Source organism: Bison bison, unplaced genomic scaffold (genome assembly GCF_000754665.1).
Source record: "Bison bison bison isolate TAMUID 2011002044 unplaced genomic scaffold, Bison_UMD1.0 scf7180017864460, whole genome shotgun sequence".
Classification (NCBI taxonomy): Eukaryota; Metazoa; Chordata; class Mammalia; order Artiodactyla; family Bovidae; genus Bison; species Bison bison.
The window spans coordinates 1,698,196-1,721,023 of record NW_011495022.1 but is presented as its reverse complement, the minus strand read 5'-3'; the positions used below and the strand labels follow the sequence as shown (position 1 = coordinate 1,721,023).

The window sequence follows — 22,828 nt, the reverse complement described above, 5'->3', positions numbered from 1 at the left end:
TGTATATGTACCACTGCTTTCTTATCCATTCATCTGCTGATGGACATCTAGGTTGCTTCCATGTCCTGGCTATTACAAACAGTGCTGCGATAAACATTGGGGTACACGTGTCTCTTTCCCTTCTGGTTTCCTCAGTGTGTATGCCCAGCAGTGGGATTGCTGGGTCATAAGGCAGTTCTATTTCCAGTTTTTTAAGGAATCTCCACACTGTTCTCCATAGTGGCTGTACTAGTTTGCATTCCCACCAACAGTGTAAGAGGGTTCCCTTTTCTCCACACCCTCTCCAGCATTTATTATTTGTAGACTTTTGGATTGCAGCCATTCTGACTGGTATGAAATGGTACCTAAACATATGTACTTTTATTTTTTGGTGGTGAAATGGACTGATGATTTTCCCTTTCTTCGCTGGACTGTTGTGCCAACTGCCAGGCTGCCTCCTGCCTTGATGGCCCTGAAGTGGCTGCCTTCTTTCCATCAACTCCCTAACTGCTTCCAGTGAAGCTTAATTGTCCCTCTTCCCCCCTCCAGACCCCTCCAATCACTCCCGAGAAGCCTGACTCAGTTAAACACTGTATTATAAAATGGGCTTTGCTTTAGATGATTCCATCCAACTGTAGGGTAACGTAAGTGTTCTGAACATGTTTAAGGTAGGCCAGACTAAGCTATGACGCTTGGTACTTTAGGTGTATTAAATGCATTTCGACATGATATTTTCAACTTATGATGGGTTTATCAGGATGCAACCACGCTGCAACTCGGGGAAGACCAGTGTCATAAATACATACATACCATATACGTCATACTATATAGTAAATATATAGTATACATATAGCATATATATTTTCTAGATCTAACAATCTTTCTATCACATTCTTGTTGTTATTGGATTCACTGCTCAGGATACTGTGCCATCCAACATTCTTTCCCTTCAGAGCACAATTACAATCTTGGACTTCGTGTCTGATGGTACCAATTAGCATGTTTGTCTGATGGTACTAAACAATACTAAGTAATATGTTGTAGGATTTCAGTATTAATTCATACCCTTAATCATAGCACCTTAGAGAAATGTTGGTGTGTAACAAATGAATGATTAAAGGGACTAAGTCTTCACTACTGGTACAAAATAATATTCAAATAATCTCTACATAAATCTCTACAACATATTAACTGTGAATCATGAGGGGCTATACTAGTGTAAAAATTAAATTCAAAGTTCTTTGATTATAGCAACCTCATGAAGAAAAACAACTCATGCAAAAGAAATTAAAATTATAGAATGTGCAACATCTAAAGCTATACATATAATATTAACAATTTTAAAAGTGAATAAACTATAAATTGTTTTTCTAGGATAATATAACTATAATTATTACTAAGAAGCCCAAAATATAGACATTTAAATTCTTTCCTCTTCAATTTTATTAAAGAAAGTGTCCTAAATTTAAATGGCTTTAAATAATATAAACATTTTTTCTTATGATTTAGAGGTTTTTACCAATTACTGAAAAATATCCAAGATTGTTTTAAATGTCTCCATTTTATATTTTCTATCTTTGCTTTATGAGCCAATAACAAACAAAAAGGATTCAGTGACATATAAAGATAATTCTAAAATAAAGTGTAACAGGTGTCTTAATTCAATGGCTTAAGCAACTTTTAAAATATTAAATATAAACATATTAGGTATTTTTAATCTAAAGCAATATTTTTACTGACAGTCTATTTTACCATCTAAACATGTAGTTACTCAGATTACAATTATTTCTTTGGTCTTTCAGGAAGTAAGACCTAAATCATAATAAAAAAAACTTAGGAAAACTGAATCTATACAATAAAGATATTCAGAATTTCTTTCTTTACTCTTTATCACACTTTATAATTGGAAAAACACCTGTTTTAAAGACTTACGCAAAGTCTTTCTATATATATATATACACATACATTCTTTACATATATATATGCATTAAAGTCATTAAGTTCAGAATACATATTATTTTTCTATTTTGATGACTGCTACCTTTAATGTTTTCCTTGTGGACATCAATTCCATTACAGAAGCAGCACTATATAATGGTTTCAAAGACCACAGGTGGAAACCAAACTGCCTTGGTTGGAGTACCAAATTTAGCATTGTCAATTGTGCAATCTGCGTAAGTCACTAATCCTATTGCCTCAGTTTCCCCACCTTAACACTGGGATGACAAGAGTGGTGAAGGATAAATGAGTTAGCGCACTTCAAGTGCTTAAAACATTACCTGCTAGAGGACTAGAAGTATGCCCTATTACTAGAAAAATACATTATAAATACAATTAAGGTATTTTCATTGGAAACAATTCCAACGCATTCCAGACTTCGTGGAACTCCTATTTGGGCTGGATACACAAATCACGCAGCTATGTGCAAGTGCACACGCACCGCGCGCAAGGCCACTGCGGTGCTGCATGCTTCTACAAACGACTGTCCAGCACGACAAGCGGCTTTGGATTTATACCTTATTGTTAGTGTTATGGTGATAGAACTTAGTAATCATCTCATCTTGAGCAAGTTTTTTAATATCTATAAGCCCTGGCTTCCTCAAATACAAATAGAGAAAATAATACTTATTTTTTCTAGGAGTTGTTATGGGAATGAAATATGAAAATGTATAAAAATACAATGTTAGTAACATAATCCATATTCAATAATCCTCATAGCAACCCAATGAAACAGTAGTTTTTATCTTCAAGTCACAGATAAATAAATTCAAATATTTCAAGATAACTGATAATTATTAATAATTTTTAATATTATAGAGTATATTAATATACTGTTAGGTTAAATCAGGGGCAGGGGAGCCTGGTGGGCTGCCATCTATGGGGTCGCACAGAGTCGGACACGACTGAAGTGACTTAGTAGTAGTAGTAGGTTAAACCAAAGAGTAGTTTGAAAAATTTCTTGAGTTTCTACAACATAATACGTACTCAATTCATGTTTATCTTACTGATTAATATACAGCTGATTTAATAGATTATGATTATCAATAATGAATACATTGTCTCATCTTACCTGTCTGAAGAACAGTTTCAGGATCAACTGATGGAAGAAAGTTTAAATCCACAGACCTGGCAAGCACCAAAAGAGTAGTTTTTTAAAACTACATGTATTTCTATTTATTAATATATAACTTAAGGAAATCCTTTATATATACTTACCAAAACAGGGACATATAAGTATGAAAATCTGAAGTATATTGGCCTACCAGGCTAATTTCTCTTAACTATCAGGAAGTCCATTAGAGATAATTAAACACTAGCAAGCAAAGAAACATCTATGTGATAAATCATAAAATACAATACTTGGAAACTACAATGTATTGCTATTAATTACAGTATTATTTCAAGTATATCAGAGGAATCCATTTTGTTATTTTCTACTGGATACGTGCTTTAAACTGAAATTTGTCACTATACAGTAACCCAAGAGCATTAACATTAAAAACATGCACGCAGCCATCCTCCAATCAGAAGTTTCTTAGCTACAGCAATCCCTGAGAGCTGCAAATAGCCTCTGATAATCGTATGCGTGTCCCCTAGCACACGTGCTCTCTTCCCTGTACTAATCACATTTCATTTGCAGTTGAACTATGGCCTTCATTTTTTTAAACATACACGGTCAGTGGAGATGATAAAGGAGAGATGCACGGCAAGTCAAAGCCGGGGCCTAGCTACTGTAACAGGTCCAGCTCTAGACCTTGCACTTCTGTCAGCTGATCTAGGGCTTTCCCTCTTGTATAGACCAGGTGCTTCCTAAGGACTGAAATAAGTGATGAAAATTTCCAAGAGGGATTTTGTTATACGGAGTTTAAAAGAGACTATGTAATAACACCTGAGTTCCTTGGGAAGAGATTGGCAAATACAAGATTTCACCTGACACTTTCTGCAGTCACAAGCCATGGTTTCCTAGTGTTTCCCAAAGCACTGAAGGAGATTACTATTAGGTAGGAAAAAAACAGGGTTCCAGTGGCACGTAAGTGCAGGAAAATGTAAGAAAGCAATTAAACAGGTTTCTTTACTGCAACACTTTCTCAGAACCCATGCATGCGTGCTACGTTGCTTCAGCTGTGTCCTTCAGCTTTGTGACTACCAGGCTCCTCTGTCCATGGAATTTTTCAGGCAAGAGTACTGGAGTGGGCTGCCATTCCCTTCTCCAGAGGATCTTGCCCACCCAGGGATCAAAACCGTGTCTCTCTTGTCTCCTCTACTGGCCCTTCACCACTAGCACTACCTGGGAGCCTGTATTCTGTGAATATTCACAGTGATTCCCAGAGAGGGGAACAGAGAACAGCACTAAACTCTGTGACTACCAACTCTTTTTCTACCAGTGCCCTCTTAGGATGTCTTACCTAAGAACATGTTTCCGAGAAACACCAGACTTACTGTTAGACTATTCAGAAATAAAGAGGTTTGGCAAACTTTTGTCAAGTAACTTGCGTGATATTTTCAATTACATAGCACGTGTGTGTGTGATATCTATACACACATTCACATGTTTACATATATGTAAAATTTTTACATTTTTATATGGTCTCTAAGGTAGGAATGTTACTAAATGTTAGTTCTTACTTTAGACTTATATTCAAACCACTTGTTTTACTTTGTTTTAAATCAAGATTTGGCATTAAACTATGACCTTCTGATAGCTGTCCTACCTTATCTCACTTAATCGGTCTGTGACTATTTTGGATTAACAGAGTAACAATGCATTTTGTCAAAGTTTCATTGTATTTATAAGGTCAGATTCAAAAGAGACAGACAAGGTAAGTGTTGATCCTTTCAAATTTCCTAATGAAAAATTACTGTCTAGTGACTACTTTATTACTGAGGATTACTTTGCTTCCTACAGTGCTTTTCACCTGGGGAAAGGAAATTGGTCTGCAAATTGTTAAGGCTGAAAAGTTCAATGGAAATCTCTTAAAATGATACATCTAGGTAGTTACATTTAGATAATACACATGAACAATTACTTCATCCAGTGTCATAAAACAGTATAAATTCCCCAAGCTGAACTCATGAATATTTTACAAGGACACGGGAGTTTCACAAGATAGGCATTTAAGTGCTAATGTATTTAAATAAGGTTATAATGATTTTATTTCAAGCTGCAAGCTTTTCTGCACTCTTTACAAGCAAAGTAAAACTCTAAAAAGGAAGGTAAGTCTTTCAGTTTGAAAATATTTCTTGCAAATTATTATACACAGAGTCTGAAAAAAGTATATTTCTATTCAACAAAAAACTCTTTTGTAAAGAAACCTGGATTCAAATCAATAAATTTTACATGTAATCAAATTCTCAAGAATTAAAAAATAAATTTAACACAACTTTTGTATGCTAAGTTTGATGGAGATGTGCTTACCTTAGTTCTCTTGGCTTGCATTAACAGAGGTTATCTTCTAACAGATAACTTATAGCTTTGTGAAAATAAAGTAATTGCATGAATAGATTCAAGGATTTGATCTGACAGAGTGACTGAAGAACTATGCATGGAGGTTTGTAACACTATACAGGAGGTGGTGACCAAAACCTTCCCCCAAAAAAGAAATACAAGAAGGCAAAGTGGTTGTCTGCAGAGACCTTACAGATAGCTGAGAAAAGAGAAGTGAAAGGCAAAGGAGAAGGGGAAAGATATACCGAACTGAATGCAGAGTTCCAGAGAATAGCAAGAAGAGTGAAGAAATCCTTCCTAGGGAACAATGCAAAGAAACAGAGGAAAACAGTAGAATGAGAAAGACTAGAGTTCTCTTTAAAAAAACTGGAAATATCAAGGGAACATTTCATGCAAAGATGGGCACAATAAAGGACAGAAACAGTATGTACCTAACAGAAGCAAAAGAGTTTAAGAAGAAGTGGCAAGAATACAGAGAACTATACTAAAAAGGTCTAAATGACCCAGGTAGCCATGATAGTGTGATCACTCATCTAGACCCAGACATCCTGGAGCGTGAAGTCAAGTGGACCTTAGGAGGAATCACTATAAACAAAGCTAACAGAGGTGATGGAATTCTAGCTGGGCTATTTCAAATCCTAAAAAATTATACAGTTACAGTGCTACACTCAATATGTCAGAAAATTTGTAAAAATCAGCAGTGGCTACAGGACTAGAAAAGGTCAGTTTTCATTTCAATCCCAAAGAAAGGCAATGCCAAAGAATGTTCAAACTACTGTATAATTGAGCTCATTTCACATGCTAGCAAGGTAATGCTCAAAATCCTTCAAGTTAAGCTTCAGAACCAAGAACTTCCAGATGTGCAAGCTGGATTTAGAAAAGGCAGAGAAATCAGAGATCAAATTGCCAATATCTACTGGCTTCCTGGTGGCTCAGATGGTAAAGCGTCTGCCTGCAATGCAGGAGACCCAGGTTCGATACCCGGATCAGGAAGATCCCCTGGAGAAGGAAATGGCAATCCACTCCAGTACTCTTGCCTAGAAAATTCCATGGATGTAAGGAGCCCGGTGGGCTACAGTCCATGGGGTCGCAAAGAGTCGGACATGACTAAGCGACTTCACTTTCACTGGATCACAGAAAAAGCAAGTAATTCCAGAAAAACACTTACTTCTGCTTCCTTGACTATAACAAAGCTTTGACTGTGGATCACAACAAACTGTGAAAAATTCTTAAAGAGATGGGAATACCAGACCACCTTACCTGTCTCCTGAGAAACCTGTATACAGGACAAGAAGCAACAGTTACAACTGGACATGGAAAAATGGACTGGTTCAAAGTTGAGAAGGGAATATGTCAAGGCTGTATACTGTCACCCTGTTTATTTAACTTATGTGCAGAATACATCATATGAAATGCAGACTGGATGAAGCACAAGCTGGAATTAAGACTGCCAGGAGAAATATCAATAACCTCAGATATACAGATGATACCTCTCTAACGGCAGAAAGTGAAGAGGAACTAAAGAGCCTCTTGATGAGGGTGAAAGAACAAAGTGAAAGACTCGTGTAAAATCCAACATCCAAAAAATTAAGATCATGGCATCCGGTTCCATCACTTCATGGCAAACAGATGAGTGAAAAGAAGTGATAGATTTTATATTCTTGGGCTCCAAAATCACTGCAGATGGTGACTGTAGCCATGAAATTAAAAGATGTTAGCTCCTTGGAAGAGAAGCTATGATAAATCTAGACAGGGTATGAAAAAGCCGAGACATCACTTTGCCAACAAAGGCCCGTATAGTCAGAGCCATGCTTTTTCCAGTAGCCAGGTACAGATTTAAGAGTTGGACCATAATGAAGGCTGAGCGCTGAAGAATGGATGCTTTTGAATAGTGGTGCTGAAGAAGACTCTTGAGAGTCCCTTGGACAGCAGAGATCAAACCAGTCAATCCTAAAGGAAATCAACCTTGAATATTCATTGGAAGGACTGATGTTGAAGCTCCAATACTTTGGCCACCTGTTGCAAAGGGCTGACTCAACAGAAAAGACCCTGATGCTAGGAAAGATTGAGGGCAGGAGGAGAAGGGGCAACAGAGGATGAGATTGTTAGATGCCATCACCAACTCAATGGACATGAATTTGAGCAAACCTCCGGAGATCCTGAAGGACAGGAAAGCCTGGCGTGCTGTAGTTCATGGGGTCACAGAGTCAGACAAGACTCAGTGACTAAAAAACAAACAAACAAACAAAAACAAAAGCTTAGTGACTGAACAACAACAAGCCACTTACCTTTCTTTCTCTTGCTGATTTCCTTTATCACTTCCATTGTTAATCAATGCAAGTTCATCTAATAATGATGTAGATTCCTTTGTAAACTTCTCAAAAACCTACAGTATGAGATTTTATTAACATATTAAGAATAACCTTAAAAGTTGATATGAACAGAAGGATTTCCAACAAAGAGCAACATAATTATCCAGGCGGGATTCTGGTTCCAGCTCTGGATATCAGAGTCCACAAGTCAATCACTAGAGCCCAGCAGTATAAAAGACAAAAACCACCTGCTTCTTACAACTAAGAAGACAAAACTGCTTCCTAAAACAGTGAACAGTTTTAATGGATAAGGAATTTTTATAATTTAAATACACTAAGAAATTATTTTGTTCCTCAATCAGATCAGTTTATATTTATTCCTGTTTCCTTAAGAAACATCTGCACCAACAATCATTTTCACTATATGAACATTATTTAGACCAGTTCTAAGCCTCTAATTTCAGTTAAAAGAATATTTCTTTATGTTATTCTATTAATCATTCTGACTGTATGTAACAGTTTAAAAGTTTCATGTACAAGCATGTAGCAGGAGAATAAATTAGTTATAATCTTAACATGATTTCTTCATTTCGATATTTGGCAAAACCAATACAATATTGTAAAGTTTAAAAATAAAATAAAATTTTAAAAAAAGTCAAATAAATAAAAGTTTTATGTACAAGCATGTAGCACGAGAATAAATTAGTTATAATCTTAACATGATTTCTTAAAATATTTCTAAAAAGGGACTTGGGCAAGTCTGTTTATAACAAAATAGACACTTATTTGTCTCATATCATTATTCAAAATACAGTGAAAAAAGAACTGGTTATCCATTCTGAAATATCCATTAACTCATCGTTCTCCAAACATTAGCATATAGTCTAAACTGAGTTAACTTAAATTTGTTCTTTTAGTCCCCAGCTGTTCAATTAAGCAGTAATGTATTTGTGTACAGAATAGCAGATTTCCAAAGTCTGTCCTGGGAAAGAAGATATATTTTCAGAAATAAACACCTTAACCTTGCTTTTCAACTCAAATTGATGTCTAAATATTTCTCTGAAAATGGTGTATCAACTAGATTATCTCTCAGGAAATTATGCTACTATTATTCAACTCAAAAGATTTACAACTTTAATACTGCTACTAATGACACCAGTAATGGTTAACACTTGTGAGTCTGTCTCCAGAGTATCTGCTTTCAAGCATAATGCTATCACGTGGTACATGTTATATTTCTTTAGTTTTTTACAATGAAAAACAATCTACATTTTAGTGGATTAAAATGAAATAGCTATCAAAATATCTTATTTATATGTAATAACATGTTATCTCATTGTAATATACCAACCAGCCTCTTATTTAACCAATCCATGTGATCATAGGTGAGACTCCCACCAAAATCTTCCGTTAACTGGCATGGTTCTATATAACGAGTCAATTTATTGGCAGATACTAAAATAACCTATAAAGGTAAAAAAAAAAAAAAAGAAAAAAAACTTAATGAGCCACTATTAATGTCAAGAAAAGTGATGAGGAGGTAATATCCAATACTGTTTCCAACATGATTAAATATTATATAAATATTTAATAATACAACAGCATTTAAAAGCAATTCAATAAACTGTCAGTATCTGTTAAGAAAAGAGCTACCATAATCCATTTCTAAAATCTCATTTAAAAAAAAGAGACTAGCAGCTCAGTTTAAATATTTTCAAAATCTGATTGATATGAGTAATTTCTTGGTGTAAAAATCAATCCCTTTATAGTTGTTGTTGTTCAGTCACCAAGTCGTGTCCGACTCTTTGTGACCCCATGAACTGCATCACACCAGGCTTCCCTGTCCTTCACTGTCTCCCAGAGTTTGCTCAAATTCATGTCCATTGAGTCGGTGATGCCATCCAACCATCTCATCTTCTGTCACCCCTTCTCCTCCTGCCCTCAATCTTCCTTTATTTGGCACAATATTCAAACAGTGAAAACATATCTCCTGAGAAATTGGTATCATATACCCCTTATAACTTTTTAATGATATGTTTTTCATTTGTTCAACATTCACTGTTTTGTGTCTGACTCTCTGCGACCCCATGGACTGTAGCCCGCCAGGCTCCTCCGCCCATAGGATTTTCCAGGCAAGAATACTGGAGTGGATTGTCATTTCCTTCTCCACAGTGGACACTACATTTATTTATTAGAAGTATTATTTATTAGAAGTGACATACTCTAGAGCTGGGAATATAAGGATGAATAAGATGCTTCTACAAAGTAAAGCAGCTCTTTATTTTGCTTTTTTTTTAATTTATTTTTTTATTGAAGGATAATTGCTTTACAGAATTTTGTTGCTTTCTGTCAAACCTCAACAGGAATCAGCCATAGGTTATTTCTATAATATTCCAGAGAGTTTTGCACATTTTTATAAAAAGAAGTAGATTAAAGGTTTTCCATTTTGTTTCTAAAACCTTTACTGAAAATACTCTAACTAAATCTAAATGTTTTCTCTTTGGTCATGGTAGCACAGAGGGCCAAAAGCTTTACCAGGATATTCCAAATGATTTCAAATCCCTTTCCTAGGTTAAACATTATTACATGATAATTGGAAGGATACTAAGCCAGGGGCCAATTATTCCAGGTTTCTGTCCTAGCTCTGCCACAAATCACTGACTTGTAGAAAACAACCTAAACGAATTCACTCCAGGCTTATCCATGTGCCAAAGAAGGCAGCTGCATTAAATTATCTATGAAGTCTCTTTAAGCTCTAAGAGGTTATAATTCTAATGAGTTGTCATCCTATACATTTAATTTGGGTCCTTTTCTCTAATAAATAACCTATCTTGCCCAGTGAAGACAACAGTTGTCATCTTCTATCCACTCTGGTTAATCTCACTATGTACACCTAAATACACTAAGTTCATTTGCAGTTGTAGTTCCTAAATACCTTAAAGTTTACTAGCAACAGATTTCAAGTTTAATAAGCCAAAGGGAGGGACTTCCTTGGTGGCTGAGTGGTAAAGAATCTGCCTGCTAATACAGGAGATGCGGGTTCAACCCCTGGGTCAGGAAGATTCCCTGGAGAAGGAAATAGCAACCCACTCCAATATTCTTGCTTGGGAAATCCCATGGAGAGAGGAGCCTAGCGGGCTACAGTCCATGGTGTTGCAAAGAGTAGGACACGATTTAGTAATTAATAACAACAAAAGCCAAAGGGAAAATTCGCAGTTATTTTCTGCGAATTTATAAGTTCTGAATATTTCTTGTTTTTCCTAAAAATCAATTTAAATGTAATTAGTAGATTCACTTTCTTTCATGATGTAAAATATATTTGAGGATATACTATCTCTTACTAAATATAATTTTTTAAATAGTTGGCTAAGATTACTGCTATTATGATATTTTTATTTATGCAAAACAAATGTAAACAAAGGAACGTGATAATTATGGCAATTTGCATAAAACAAATTTTCTCCATCACTACAAAAATTTTTATAGTATCCATATTCTTATAAAATTCATTGGTGGCTGTTCAAAGTGAAAACAGTAGATCTGCTATGTAGATATACCAAATTGTATCAACAGCAAAGGCATCTCAAAGCTAAACAAAGTCAACAAAAAAACAACGGTTTAAACAGTCAGGTGATCTGACTCAAAACCACCATCACTTCAAATTAACAATTTAAAGAACTATCTACCATGGTGAAATATCTCTATTTCCGCTGCAATAATCTCATTTTTATTGAGATGGCGAGAGTGAGGAGAAAGTGCAGATGAGGCTGGCAAAACAGCCATAACTGTTTCTATTTTATTGCATAATATATGTTTCAAAAAGAATGAGGGAAACAACATTATAGGAGAAGCCTGCAACAGTAGGAAAGAACCTTATTGTATGAAAATGCTTGGAACTAAGAATCATCTTTTCAAGTGAGTCAGGAGTGGCATCCTAAGGAGGAAGGAGAAGCCTTCCTCTCAGCACACAGCTGGTGTTGTTTTCAATTGCCTTTGGAAAATGACACCACTTGCCAGAATGCAACATAAGAACTATACAGACAACTGCTTCTAAGAGGACAAATCACCTTTTAACAGACAGCAAAATGAACTCTAAGTGACAGCAACCATCACAGAGGAATGGGATTTCACAAACACAGTAATTTCAAATACACAAGCAAAAATATGATACTACATTTTTCAGGGCTGAGCATGGGGAAGTGAGGCTTTAGGTCTGAGATGAAATCAGAATGCTAATTCTATTCTGAAGGAGATCAGCCCTGGGATTTCCTTGGAAGGAATGATACTAAAGCTGAAACTCCAGTACTTTTGCCACCTCATGCGAAGAGTTGACTCATTGGAAAAGACTCTGATGCCGGGAGGGATTGGGGGCAAGAGGAGAAGGGGACGACAGAGGATGAGATGGCTGGATGGCATCACTGACTCGATGAACGTGAGTCTGAGTGAACTCCCAGAGTTGGTGATGGACAGGGAGGCCTGGCGTTCTGCGATTCATGGGGTCGCAAAGAGTCAGAAACGACTGAGCGACTGAACTGAACTGAACCCTAATTTTAAAAACGGAAATCGTTTAGAGAAAGATTTCTGGACACTAGTAAATTACAGAAACATATTAGAAACTAAATTATATATATATATATAAAAGAACACATTTGGGAATCAATGTGGTAAAACAAATTTGGATTCCTACGCTAGGTTATTTTCTCTAAAACCATTCACTGCAGCTTCTTAAATTACAAAAATTTATACTAGGAAAATTTCCTATATTCCCTTTTCTTACAGTTCTTAAAGAAATCACTAATATACCAAACCTGCACAAAAGTTAAAATATAAAACAATGCAAATCAGGGAGTCATTTTATCTTATGGGAGATGTTTTATTACCTGGCAAAGAGGAAAATAAGAATAATTAAACAAAAATTCAGTCCTCCAAAGCAGTGATCACCAAAATTAAAAAGAAAACTAGAAAATAAGAGTTCAAAACATATTGAGGTCACATGTATTATGTGTGACCCCTTTTTACCCTAAGATTCTAAATATGAAAACAGAGAAATAATGATACAACTGCTGAAATTTCTAATACAAAGTACAAAAGACACAAAAAGACACAGACTCTCCTAGCAGCTCAGACAGTAAAGAATCCACTTGCAATGCAGGAGACATGGGTTCAGTTCCTGAGTCAGGAAGAAGGGAAGGCTACCCACTCCAGTATTCCTGCCTGGATAATCCCATGGACAGAGAAGCCTGGCAGGTTTATAGTCCATGGGTGCCAGGAGCCAGCACGGGAGTCCCCACCCATGACAAGGTCATGCAGGAGAGCTCTGATGGGCAAGGTGAGTCAGAACTCAAGGGGCTCCCCCCAGGACCTGCCTGAGCATCTACCCCAAAACCAGAATCTGTCTTACTATTTTATGACTTAGTCACCAACTCCTTTGACATTCATGGGGGGCTATCCCCGATCACTTTTCTCTGTAAGAAAATCAACTTAGAGCTCTAGTTAATAAGTCTCCAGGGTATAATAAGGTGTGTTCCAATTCAAATCCCTCAGAAAGCTTTCTAACCCGCCTGGCAGGTTTCCAGACTCTTACAGCTACGCATGTGATTGTTCGCAGCCTCCCAACCACAAGAGGCACAGGAGGCTTTCTAACAATGCAGAGCCTCTCGGGGAGTTAGAAATTGTTAAAATAGAACTAATAGAGGAATTCTTTGTTGAGCCGATGCTTGCTGCCAAGTTTCCATATCCCTTACACATTGTGTCCCTGGGAGTGTATTGATTAATATAGTTGGTATATAGAAATATAAGTAGAAGCCTTAATGTTAACAATAACCCTAGACCCTTGAGCTACTAAATTCTTCCCTTGATTATCCCCACTGCACCTTTGCCCTATAGGAATGCAACTCTATCTAGTGCTTTCAGGGAGTGGCACCAAACTTAAGAAAAATCACCTCTGGAGAAAATAAGTTTTTCTGGTTGACTAACCTTTATCAGAAGAAAAATGTTAGCAGGTCTCCTGACCAGAAGATGATGTAAATCACCTAAAGCCTTTGTATCTGATAAGTTTGCAGAAAAAAAGCCTGGTTTCAATAAGGGTCAAGGACTGCTGACCTTGCATGATTCTGCACCCCCTATTACCTTCTATGTACAACTTAGGGTATAAAAGATCCCTTTGAAAATAAAGCTACGGGCCTTGCTCACCGAAGCTTGGTCTCCCCATGTCATTCTTTCTCTTTCCTTTTCCTTTTCAGGCTGATTCCCTGGAGCACAGAGGCCCTCTGTGTTCACTTTCCTGCCTGGGCTTCTAAGACCCACTAGAGAAGGTGCCTAAGGTGGGGCACCTTCAGCTGTTCGAGAGGGTACCTGCGGCCTACGTGAACAGAGCAAGTCCTGTGCTGGGGCTTTATTGGCTTTCTGCGTAAACCAAGGAATATCAGCCTCTTTTCTCTCCTCTATTTTCTTAACTGCAGAATTCTTTCCTTATCTCTTTCATCTATCTCTTTCAGTCGCCGACGCCATCCTCCTGAGGGAATCCCTGGATCCAACCGGGGCTGGACCCCGGTGCATGGGGTCACAAAAAAGTCAGACACGACTGAGTGATTAACACACAAAAAGACACAAGTGCATAATAGTATTAGAACATTGATTTAAACATACTATTATCAGTTCTTTATTATCTATAAAGTTTATTATCTATTATCTATAAAGTTCTTTATATTATCTAAAAAACTTCCATATCTATTGACATTTTCATGTACTCGAAAATGGTTAATTAATAAAAAGACCCATTTTGCTAGCTCAAAAGCAAATCTTCTTAAAAATCAAACAACGCCTACTTGTGGAGAAGATGTAACCATGAATTTGACATTTCATTTTTCAAAAAATACTTAATACCATTCTCAGAGGAATGGAACATTTCAGAAAATAACCCACTGAATCACTCTAAATCAGCACTTCCCAGTTACAAAAATCTTGTATCATTCTACAGGAATTTTATTGCTTTGTCCAGAATATAATGTAGAAATAATATGCAATGAGTTTGTTTTAAGTTTAAAAAGAAAATTCACTAAACTATTACAATTATAAAATACTGCATCAAAGTGAACTTCATAATACTATCTTAACATATACCAAAGTAAAAAGACCAGTTTTGACTTTTCTCATCCACAAATGGAATTCATAATCTTTAATTTTAAAATAGTTATGTAAGACAAAGAATGAATCGTAAATCATCTTTAAAATTATCTATTTTCATGTTAGATAAAATTACATATAAATTAGGATGAAAAGTGGTATTATGCCATCACAAACAAGGGGAAAATTATTTTTATAACCTGATCTTTGAAATTTTACTTTTATACCAAAAAAAAAATTCAGCTGGTTTACTTTCATACTTTTTTATATTTCCTTTTAAGCAATTATGTGAGTACAGATTTGTAAGCCTAGCCTGGTAGACCACTCTGTGTAGAAAGTCTTTCAGTTCCCATAATGAAGATCCAAATTTGATCTAATCACATTATATACTATCTTTTTTACCATAATTTTTAGAGTACTAAAGACATTATGATAAAGAAATAATAATTTTGGTGAAATGAGTACAATTTTTTTATCAGGGTAATTGCTCTGAGTCAAATTTTTAGGATTATTACCATTCTTATGCTCCTTATTAAGTTGTTATATGTAACAACTAACAGTGAATCTTACGGTTTCTGTTATTGCCAAGTGTTTCTTTTCAGTAAAACAACCATATCATTTATAATTTCCAGCTTAGTAATAAATCTTAAATGACTGATAGATTTCCAAATGATTGACAGATTTCCACCTAACTAGTCAATTGATAATATTAGAAAGATTTTAAACTCAATTAAGCTTAAGTTAACTCAAAAGAGCTCAAAGATTTGAGCATAAGACCTGGAACCTTAAAACCCCTAGAAGAAAATACAGGCTGTAAACTACTTGACAGAGGTCTTGGCATTGATTTTTTTTAATCTTACACTAAAAGTAAAAGCAATAAAAGTAAAAATAAATAAGTAGGACTACGTCATACTAAAAAGCTTCTGCACAGCAAAAGGAACCATCAACAAAATGAAAAGGCAAACAAACTCAACGGAAGACAGTACTTGGAAATCATGTATCTGGTAAGGAGCTAATATCCAAAACTGTATAAAGAACTCAGAACTCAACAGCAAAAAACAAACATCCAATTCAAAAATGGGCAGACAGCAAACACATGAAAATGTGTTCAACATCACTAATTATTAGAGAAATGCAAACCGAAACAGTGAGGTATCACCTCACACCAGTCAGACGGCCATCATCAAAAAATCTACAAACAGTAAATGCTGGAGAGGATGTGGAGAAAAGGGAACAGTCCTACACTGCTGGCGGGAATGTAAACTGATACAGCCATTATGGAGAACAGTATGGAGATTCCTTCAAAAATGAGGAATAAACCTGCCATATGACCCAGCAACTGCACTATGGGTGTATACTCTGAGAAAGCCGTAAACAAAGAAGACACACGTATTCCAATGTTCACAGCTGCGCTGTTTACAGTCATCAGGACATGGAAGCAACCTAGATGTTGATCAACTGATGAATGGATAAAGAAGATCTGGTACATATATACAGTGAAATATTACTCAACTATAAAAAAGAACGAATCTGAGTCAGTTCTAGTGAGGTGGATGAACTTAGAGCCTGTTATCATAGTGAAGTAAGTCAGAAAGAGAAAAACAAATACACTATATTAACATATATATGTAATCTAGAAAAGTTATATTGATGAACCTATTTTCAGGGAAGGAAAGGAGATGCACAGGCAGAGAACAGACTTGTGGACACAGTAGGGGAGGAAGAGAATGGGACGGATGGAGAACGTGGCATCAATATACATATACTATCGGGTGTAAGATGGACAGCTAGTGAGGAGTCGCTGTGTAGCATAGGGAGCTTAGTTTGAAGCTTTGTGATGACTTGGAGGGAGGGAAGGCGGGAGGGGAGGAGAGGAAATGGACGGAACGTATGTATAATTATGGCTGATTTGCCTTACTGTATGGCAGAAACCAACAAAAAAATTTTTTTAAATCTAAATAAAAACAGCATGGAAGTTTCTCCAAAACCTCTTTACCTTCTGGCTAAGTCAGAAGGAGAAAGATAAATAGCATCTCATATGGGGAACCTTGAAAGTTGGCAAACAAAAACAAGCTCATAAGTACAGAGAACTACTAGGTGGGGTGGGGTGTGAAGAAATGTGTTAAGGGGATCAAAAGATATAAAGAAAAAAAAAGCTAGTGTATTATTGGGAAAGGTGTACATCAAAGCTGTATACTGTCACTCTGTTTATTTAACATATATGCAGAGTACATCATGCGAAATTCTGGGCTGGATGAAGCTCAACCTGGAATCAAGATTGCCAGAAGAGATATTAATAACCTCAGATATACAGATGACATCACCCTTATGGCAGAAAGCAAAGAGGAACTAAAGAGTCTTTGATAAAGGTGAAAGAGAAGAGTGAAAAAGCTGGCTTAGAACTAAGTTCATGGCATCTAGTCCCATCATTTCAAGGCAAATAAACGCGGAAAAAAATACAAACAGTGACAGACTTTATTTTCTTGGGCTTTAAAATCACTGTGTATGGTAACCGCAGCCATGAAATTAAAAGATGATTGCTCCTTGGAAAAAAAGCTACGACAAACCTAGACACTGTATTACAAAGCAGAGACGTCACTTTGCCGACAAAGGTCCGTATGGTTTTCCAGTAGTCAGGTACAGAGTTGGCCATGAAGAAGGCTGAGTGCCGCAGAACTGATACTTTTGAACTATGGTGCTGAAGAAGACTCTTGAGAGTCTTGGACAGCAAAAGAGATCAAGCCAGTCATCCTAAAGAAAATTAACCCAGAATATTCACTGGAAGGATGGATGTTAAAGCTCAAGCTCCAATACTTTGGCCACCTGATGCAAAGAGCCGACTCATTGGAGAAGACCCTGATGCTGGGAAAGACTGAGGGCAGGAGAAGAAGGGAATGACAGAGGATGAGATGGTTGGATGGCATCACCAACTCAATGGGTGTGAGTTTGAACAAACTCAGGGAGATAAGGAAGCCTGGCATGCTGCCGTTCAAGGAGTCGCAAAGAGTCATATACAACTGAGCAACTGGACAACAGCAACACTTTAAATGAAAAAGAAACTGCTTATATTTTTGAAAAGGGGAAATTTTAAAAAATGAATTCTTCCTTTAAGCATTTAATAATTTGAAAAATAATATGGGAAAACATTAAAAAAAAAAAAAAAAACCACTAGTCTTGGTTAGGATTACAAAGCTTAAAGAGAGATTGATACTAAAATCAGTAGTATCAAATTTCAGAAAGTAAGCTTCTATTATTCTGCAATGATTTGAATGTTCAGGAAGACTCTTGAGAGTCCCCTGGACTGCAAGGATATCCAACCAGTCCATCCTAAAGCAGATTAGTCTTGGGTGTTCACTGGAAGGACTGATGTAGAAGCTGAAACTCCAATACTTTGGCCACCTCATGCGAAGAGCTGACTCATTGGAAAAGACCCTGATGCTGGGAAAGATTGAGGGCAGGAGAAGGGGATGACAGAGGATGAGATGGTTGGATGGCATCACCAACTCAATGGACATAGGTTTGGGTAGACTCCCACAGTTGGTGACTGACAGGGAAGCCTAGAGTGCTGTGGGTCATGGGGTCACAAAGAGTCGAACACGGCTGAGAGACTGAACTGAACTGATGTCACTAATGTTCAAATTTTACAAAATATAATTCTATTAAAAATGTACTTCACATATCAGAAACACTATCTAAATCTTAGGGAATGGACAAAAGATATTCTTGGGCATTCGTTCATGCAGAGCTAGACTCATGACTTTAACTGACTTTCTATGGACTAATCAATAGGTACTAACCTCGGTAGGGACAAGGGGTAAATTTTAGATTTTGTTCAAGAGAAATGCAAATAATGTATGATCGGTGGATTTTTAAAAATTTTATTTATGCTAAAATAATTTTATTTATGTGTGCAAGATCTAAAATGAAAATGTGTCTCTGTGTGCTTAGTACAAATTCATGTGGATACTATATGTTATACACATACTATTTCAATAGTATAAATTTCTGTTCAGTAGGGTAACAGAATCTCAAAGTTTATAATTTATGGATTAGGACATTAGCTAATATTGTGTCTACTTTGGCAATCTTATCTGTCTATAAAAATCCTAAATTCCTCAAGTGCTCTTTGAATCACACCTCACAAATTACTAATAACTTCATTAGTTAATGAGTTGCATGATGTGTTTCACTTATGGTTATTTTATGGTTACATGGGTGTCATGACTTTAGCCTTATGAAAATCACTCTTTAGCATATGCTTTATCTTATCTATTCAGGGATGTGGTGGGGATCATATCCTAATTTTTAAGATCCTCTGGAGGAGAAAATGGCAACCCACTACAGTATTCCTGCCAGGAGAATCCCATGAACAGAGGAGCCTGGAGGGCTACAGTCCATGGGTTGCAAAGAGGCGGGCATGACTGAGCAACTGCGTACGCACAAGCAATGTTAATTATCCTCAAATATTCATCTCCATGAATATCTCAGTATGTATGGATATAACTAAAATCTTAACAAAAAGGGTTATTGGTTATATTTAAAGTAGTTATCACTTTAATAAGCAGAAATTTAAACTTTAGACACATCTCCAGGGAAATCTGATACCTGGTAACAAGTCCAAAGTGAACCAGAGTAAAATGGAAGAACCATAAGATGGAGGGAAAAATACTACCTACGTAAGTTTTTCAAACTTTTGCCAAGTCCTTTCAAAGGAAATAAAAACATAACATTTTAAAAATAGTAATGTCCTACATAAATAATATTTTTTCCTTTATTTTACATATGTTAGAGAGAGGTTGCTGCTGCTGCTGCTGCTGCTGCTAAATCACTTCAGTCATGTCTGACTCAGTGCGACCCCATAGAAGGCAGTCCACCAGGCTCCACCACCCCTGGCATTCTCCAGGCAAGAACACTGGAGTGGGTTGCCATTTCCTTCTCCAATGCATTAAAGTGAAAAGTGAAAGTGAAGTCACTCAGTCATGTCCGACTCTTAGCGACCCCATGGACTGCAGCCTCCCAGGCTCCTCCATCCATGGGATTTTCCAGGCAATAGTACTGGAGTGGGGTGCCATTGCCTTCTCCGTAGAGAGAGGTTAAGATAAGACAAATTAAACAACTAAACCACAGTATTTTACTAACTAGTACATACCATTGTTCAACAAGTTTGAGGAAAAAGGTATTCACCATATGGTTTTTAATCAAACATTTATGAAGGTTTTCTGGAATCTAATTTACAGAAAGACCCAAAATTTATTTCTCCTTTACTCCCACTCTTCCATCTATAGCTAAAATACTTATCCTTCCCTAATAAAATATTCTCAAAGAATCTAACACTGAACCTTTCACTCTGTAGGCACTCAGATGCTTTTAAACTTTTATTCATGCTAACAATGTGTGTCCAAGATCTAAAATGAAAGTGTGTCTCTGAGTGCTTAATACAGATTCATGTGTATGTTATCTGTTATACTATTTCAATGTGTGTATTTGGTTGTATCTGTTGGCTGGGGAATATTTTTCTCACTAAAGAAAATAATTTTCTGCAAAAACTAGAAAGAAGTCAGAAGTGATGGTACCAGAGGTATTCTTGACAGAATCATGAAGGAAGTCTGGTCCTGGAGCACAACACTGGTAAGGCCTCAAAAAGAGAAAAGGATCAGATGCAGTAATAGAAGAAATAAGACAAGAAAACAACTTAGAATGGTGGTTAACATTACTGGTGGTTAACATTATTGCTCTTACTGGTTAACATTACCAGTAAAAAGAAAAAAAAATTTTTTGACCTTCATGAATGACAATAAAGAATGAGAAAATAAGATCCTTTTGATTATTAGTTTCACAATTTAAGATTAATGCCAGTACTACTTCAATTTTACCTTGTCATTAGACAGACTATATAGCTACTATCAACTACCCAGCAAAAGGTACCAAAGTACCAGGTATAATGCTACTGAAGGTCAGAAAGCACTGGAATACCTGAGTTGCTAAAAAGGAAAACGAACAGGTAGGTATCTATTTCAGAGACAGGAAGGATATATAAAGAAATATTTAGATGACCAATGAGATGTCCTGAGATGAGGAATATTCAATGGCTGATGAAAAACACTAGGAAATTGAACAAGAGGAAGGCCATCCAGAGGGAAAAAAAAAATAGAAAGGATAATAGGCAGGAAAATATGAAATCATGGGAACAGGCTGTCATTAAAATGACAACTGGATATTTATTTGATGAACATTGTGGACAGCTGGTAATAAATCTTTGTGATGAATAATCCAATAAGGTAAAACATAAACTTTTGCTTGTAGGAATACCAGTACTTCTAACAGTTATTCTTTTAAAAGTATTTAGAATATATACAAAAATATAAGCTCAATTATGACAATTCAAATGATCCAAAATAACATCAAGGAAAGTAACTGTTAATCAAACAAACATCTATAATGATATGTAGTTCTAAGTATCATTTAATGACTGGTTTTGAATTGCCCCTTAAAGCAGATTATGTTCGGTGGTATATTACCCAGCATTTGAAATTACTCTCATCTCATTAGGACATTAGGCTTTTAAATAAGTGTCTAGTGCTTATTTACTTATCCAGCTAGAAAAATAGCTGGATCTCTTCAATATCTGAAAGAAATATACTGATACAATAAGCTGCAAAACCACAGTTTTAAAACTAAGTTAAAACTAAACTATCTATGATATCAGTCCAAGGCAGATAGGAATTCTCTGTCTTCCATTTTACCCTCCAAGATGCAAGGTATTTAGCCATAGGCATACCATTTCTGAGCAGATGCCTCACTTAAGCAGGATGTGACAAGTTCCTCACGAAAGGGATCTTTGCTCCTACTTGGTGTTCACAGTGTTAGCTTCTGAACTACTGGCCTCCGTCCACTTTGCAGGCCATCAGAATAACATTTCCGGCATGGCCCTGGCATAAAAGGCAGACTTCCTTGCCTGAATGAAATCCTCGCTCACCATGGCTACATGCATTCAGCTTTTACTATCTTTCCTCAGTACACTTTTGACTCTCCCCCATGGGATGCAGTTTTCCATCTAGCAATTAGGCTAACACCTTTCCTAACATAATCCAACAGCCAGGGCTGCCTTCGCTTACAGTGCTGGCAAACAGTTTCTAGTAAGTCTACATCACAGTCAAATCAACCCATGACAAAAGTTTGCCAGATAACACTGAAAAACAAAACATCTGTCTTCTGCTTAGGATATGTAGAAAGATGGAAAGAGCATTGCTCCAATTCTAACAAGAACAACAAAGTAATGCAAATTAATCTGGAAAATGAAAATTTTTAAATACATCATAGAGTTAAGTCCACAGGAAAACCAGTAAAGACCATCCTTCAAGGACAAATGGAGCTGGAACACTTGCTTACCTGGGGAAAATACCAGGTATGATACAAGTCAGATTAAGAATTCAGCCAAATTTTCCAGTGAATTGCTAAAGGCCGAATGTGGTTTGTATAAAGGTACTGAACCTGTTGGAAACAAAGACACAAGAAGAATTCAAACGCGCCTGCAGATTCTTCTCCACAGACCTCTCAGAGACCATGAGAAAGACTGTGGGGAGGTAGGTAAGGAATTACAAAAAAGACTGGGGGAAGGGGACAGCAACCACCAAGGGAAAGGCAGGAAGCTGAAGCACAGCCCAGATTCCTCAACTCTGTCATTCCTAGGGGACAAGAACTTTCAGGTGCTGAGGGAAGCCAGTGAGACAGGATGACCTTTGCTGTTTTGTTTTTTAATCACTCAATTGTGTCAGATTCTCTGCAACCCCATAGACCATAGCCCGCCAAGGCTCCTCTGTCCATGGGATTTCCCAGGCAAGAATACCGGAGTAGGTTGCCATTTCTTTCTTCAGGGGACCTTTCCAATCCAGGGGTCAAACCCACCTCTCCTTCTTGGCAGGTAGATTCTTTAGCACTGAGCCACCTGGGAAGCCCTTAGAACACA

General features: G+C 36.7%; 1 protein-coding gene across 5 annotated transcripts in view; it reads right to left on the bottom strand.

Annotated features, from left to right (window-relative positions):
- Positions 1-22,828, bottom strand: part of SESTD1 (SEC14 and spectrin domains 1) — a 144,449-nt gene that overhangs the window by 37,929 nt on the left and 83,692 nt on the right. For all 5 annotated transcript variants that reach the window (XM_010859749.1, XM_010859747.1, XM_010859748.1 and 2 more), the window contains 3 exons: positions 9,089-9,202; positions 7,714-7,811; positions 3,050-3,105 (listed from right to left, as the gene is read on the bottom strand). In XM_010859749.1, coding sequence (XP_010858051.1) covers positions 3,050-3,105; positions 7,714-7,811; positions 9,089-9,202 — 268 coding nt within the window. The remainder of the gene's footprint in view (positions 1-3,049; positions 3,106-7,713; positions 7,812-9,088; positions 9,203-22,828) is intronic.